Source organism: Pleuronectes platessa, chromosome 3 (genome assembly GCF_947347685.1).
Source record: "Pleuronectes platessa chromosome 3, fPlePla1.1, whole genome shotgun sequence".
NCBI classification, from domain to species: domain Eukaryota; kingdom Metazoa; phylum Chordata; class Actinopteri; order Pleuronectiformes; family Pleuronectidae; genus Pleuronectes; species Pleuronectes platessa.
In genome coordinates, this window is record NC_070628.1 from 5050401 (window position 1) to 5054538 (window position 4138).

At 43.1% G+C, this 4138-nt stretch overlaps 1 protein-coding gene across 3 annotated transcripts; it reads left to right on the forward strand.

Moving 5' to 3' along the window:
* The first annotated feature begins 780 nt into the window (after positions 1-780).
* On the forward strand, positions 781-3355 carry LOC128437490 (beta-1,3-galactosyltransferase 5). 3 transcript variants are annotated; one of them, XM_053419670.1, is made up of 2 exons: positions 781-1089; positions 1687-3355. In XM_053419670.1, exon 2 carries the CDS (start codon positions 1692-1694, stop codon positions 2652-2654), a length of 963 nt encoding a protein of 320 aa, XP_053275645.1. In that variant the 5' UTR covers positions 781-1089; positions 1687-1691; the 3' UTR covers positions 2655-3355. The 3 variants fall into 3 exon arrangements, with proteins under 3 accessions (XP_053275645.1, XP_053275643.1, XP_053275644.1); XM_053419668.1 differs by having other exon boundaries at positions 781-1041; XM_053419669.1 differs by having other exon boundaries at positions 783-993.
* Positions 3356-4138: the final 783 nt, after the last annotated feature.

The window sequence follows — 4138 nt, forward strand, 5'->3', positions numbered from 1 at the left end:
TGTTTCAAGGATAAGAATCAGAATCAGAATCAGAATAAGAATCAGAAAGTATTTATTTCCAAGTAGGTTTACACCTACAAGGAATTTGCTCTGGTTATTGGGGCATGAACAATTAACATAGAAACATAAAAACATAAAAAAACACAATAAATACAACACACATAAGAAAGGCAATAAAAAGAAACAATATATATTTACTCACTATTTACTTCTTATTTACTCCCTTTTTCTAATATTTTTACAAAGTAACATTTATTTAGACATAAACATATCTAAATAAAATATATAATAGATAAAAGATATAAAAAGGTAAAGAGTGAAATGCAAGATGCAAGACAGTGAACAGTGTCAGATTGGAATATACAATGTAATGCAGTATAATATAATATAATGTGTTAATTTAACACATCCTTGAGGTGTGGGGGCGGAATAAAGTCAGAGTCAGGTGGGGGTCCCGGGCCTTGTTGATAAGTGCCCTTTTATTGGGATTAATAAGACATAATGGAATGTAAATGTAATTTAGGTCAAGTTAAAGGTTCAGTGTGTAGGATTTGGTGACATCTAGTGGAGACGTGTCATGTTGCACTCTAAGAATTGCAGTAATCCAGGCGTGAGGATGTGAAAACGTGAAAGCCTCGCGTTTCCGGTTTGCATGTGTTTTGACTTTTTGCAGTGCACGTGACGTCAAATTGATTTTTTTTTCTTTCTTTTCTATTTACATACATACATTGAGCTCTCTCGGCCACCGTAGCTCACAGGTGTCGGGCTCGGCTCCACCCCGGGATTCCTCTGTTGCCCGTCCACTTCAGTTCAGTCCAGTCATCAGTAGACTCCACCTCGGCTTTTCTTTCAACCTCAAATTGAAACAAGGAAGTAACAAATATTCGCACCTTTTCTGTAATTCATGGAAAAACGCCCAAACCCTGTAAGGAGACGGAAACCGGAGGGGAGAGGGAAGAGTTTCCAGGTTCTCACCGAGTCTCTGCAGCGGGGGTGAGTGAGAAGCTGCGCCGGGGGAAGCGTCTCTTCACCTGGGGAGAGGTGGGACAACACCGCGCTACACGGGGAAGATCCACACCTGTAAACTCCGTAAGGAGAAAATCTATCAAAACATAATAAAGACACGTAGCAAGTGTTTTCAACTGAGATATGCACGAGACAAGACTTTAATGTGTCTACATATTATTAATAATCAGTTTAAAAAGTGATTTGAAAACAGTGTGAAGAAGATCCCACAGCAATAGAGCCCAGATATGGAATTAAAAAAAACCTTGTGACAGGATGAAGTTTCCTCATCTGGGCGGAAACAAAACTCAATCTGTAAATATGTGTTGAAGTGTTTTTAAAACGTTTTTATTGATTTAGTATCAACCACAGTCTTTCCAGCCTTGAGTGATTTAACTTCACCAGAGAAGATAACGACTAAAAATACAACACATGGTTAAAATGTTATAATTATTACAACCTTTGTTTCCTGAATATCGTAATATCGCTAATTGAAAACATTTGAATTGATGAAACTGACATCGAGCTTTTGCGATTTCATTTGTTTTGAAATCGTCTCATCATGTTACTTTCTCTCCAACATGGTGGACGACTGAATCGTGTGCTGCTGTTTCTCCTGAATCATATTTCCGGAGCGAGTCGCTGCCGTCATGTGACAACACGCGTGTGGTTTCTCTGCAGGTGCAATGGGGAACAGGAGGACACATTTAAAACGCAGTTTGATCTGCATCCTGGGGACGGCGGCCATCTTCCTCATCTATCTCAGCTTTCGTGGCACATGGAGTAACTGGCGTCCTGGACCTTTGTCAACGTATCATGTGGCCTATCCACGAAACTACAAATTCATCATGGACGACACGCCGACGTGTAGGACCAGGTCTCCTTTCCTGCTCATGATGGTCCCAGTCTCTCCCAGTGATGTGGCGGCTCGGGACGCCATCCGAAAGACATGGGGAAGTGAGACGGTGGTTCAGGGTCAGGTGGTGGGGACGCTCTTCTTAGTGGGCCGGCCTGGAGGAGCTGATGCTGACCAGCAGCAAGAGAAACTCAGTCAGGAGAATCATCAGCACCACGACCTGATCCAGAGCGACTTCCTGGACAGCTACCGCAACCTGACCATCAAGACCATGGTCATGCTGGAGTGGCTGGCTGCTCACTGCACCAACGCCGCGTACGTCCTGAAGATTGACTCGGACATGTTGGTCCATGTCCCCAACTTGGTCAAACTGTTGCTGGATCCCGGCACGGCCAAACAAAACTACATGACAGGTTTGGTGTGGTGGCACAGCCCAGTTTTGAGAGACCCATTAAATAAGTTCTACCTCCCGACAGACATTATGGCTGAGCCGGAGTACCCCCCCTATCCTCTGGGCATGGGCTACGTCATGTCCCTGGACCTTCCCGGCAAGATTCTGCAGGTCTCTACTCAGATTAAACCGATCTTCATTGAAGACGCCTACCTGGGGATGTGTCTGAAGCTCCTGGGCATTTCCCCCACCAACCCCCCGGAAAACACCATGTTCATCGTGGACCCCGTGCATCCTCTGAGCACCTGCAGCCTCTCAAAGGTCATCGCCGTGACCACCACCAGCATCCCACAGATGACAGGTTACTGGGAGACGAGCAGAGGACCAGACGCTGAATGCTAAACTTCAGATCATGGTAGTTTAAACTGAAAGTAGTTTCTTGTGGGAGGTGGTGGGGCGACTCTACTTACGTTATCACCTCATTCCTGTTTTAGAATTTAATTTGAAGTTTAAAGTCTTTCTCAGTCTTGTGTATCCGACCTACACAGCAGCTCCCACCTCTACATCCTCGGGCAGGCGTCTGCTGCCGGTCTCAGAAAGCTGGTCGGAAACTAAAGGGACCAAAATCATCTGACATCTGTCTCTGAGAGGATCTGGAACGATCTGTCCCCGAGGATATAATGTCGGCTGACTCAAGTTTTTTTTTTGAGAGACCTCTCTGGTTTTACTTTAATTTGAATTTTCTATGAGTCGTCGTTTTGAACTTTTTCAACCGCTGTCTTTAAATTGACTGAATTTGAGACGTCTTTTAGTTGCTGCCTCCTTTTTTTTCCTTTTTAGTAAAGATGATTGTTGTGTTTGCAGACAACTTGGAGGCAACTTCCCCCTTTGTTACACAGAAAGATGTGTGTGTGGACAAGTGTCTCAGGTCGGACACGCATCAGAACATCATGTGGATTTAGATACTGAACATAATATCTGATTCTCCTCATTAGAGGTTGTCAAAGTGAGATTTTGTCAGAGTTGTAGTATAATAGGCCAAAATTATTGAAATAACACACCAATAAATAAATATAAATAAATGAATACGATTTAGTAATTGATATTTTTGTACTTTTTATATGATTTCTACTTTTCTGTTTATTGATCAATGTATGAATAGTACTTACCTAGCCAGTAAATTCCACTTCACTGGTATCAGGCTCTTGGAGTGACTTCTGTAGTGTGTGTGTGTGTGTGTGTGTGTGTGTGTGTGTGTGTGTGTGTGTGTGTGTGTGTGTGTGTGTGTGTGTGTGTGTGTGTGTGTGTGTGTGTGTGTGTGTGTGTGTGTGTGTGTGTGTGTGTGTGTGTGTGTGTGTGTGTTTTTGTCAGGGTGACTGAGAGGACAGCTGTCTGCAGGGGGCACATGGCGGGGGGGGGGGGGGGGGGGCGTGGGATTTACATTTTCAAAGTATCTGTGTTGTACTTTAAACAGATTTCAACTGGACCTCATGACCAGGACTCAAGTTCTATTACATTTAAAGGGTTAACATATCTTCAATACATTCATTTTATTTCCTACTTTGTTTCTGTCTTTTTCTCGTTGTTATTCCAATCTGTCTCAGACCCTAAATTGTATAAATATAAACATTAGTCCAACTCAACCTGTTACACAAACAGATATTTAAATACACAATAAATGACAAAGGAATTCATAAATTCAATCCTGTCAGAGCATCAAAGAAGAGGGCATAAGCAATTTCATCTGTGTGTGTTTGTGTGTGTGTGTACCTCAAACAACAGCACAATACACAAGGCTGGTAACTCACATCCGAAGTGTCTGGTGGGCGCAGACAGGAAGTGACGATGTGTCTGAAAACCAACGAGTCGTCCTGCTCCGACTTGCT

Bases quoted from the DNA above. Each gene is read 5' to 3' on its own strand.
- LOC128437490 (XM_053419670.1), top strand. From the start codon at position 1,692: ATGGGGAACAGGAGGACACATTTAAAACGCAGTTTGATCTGCATCCTG.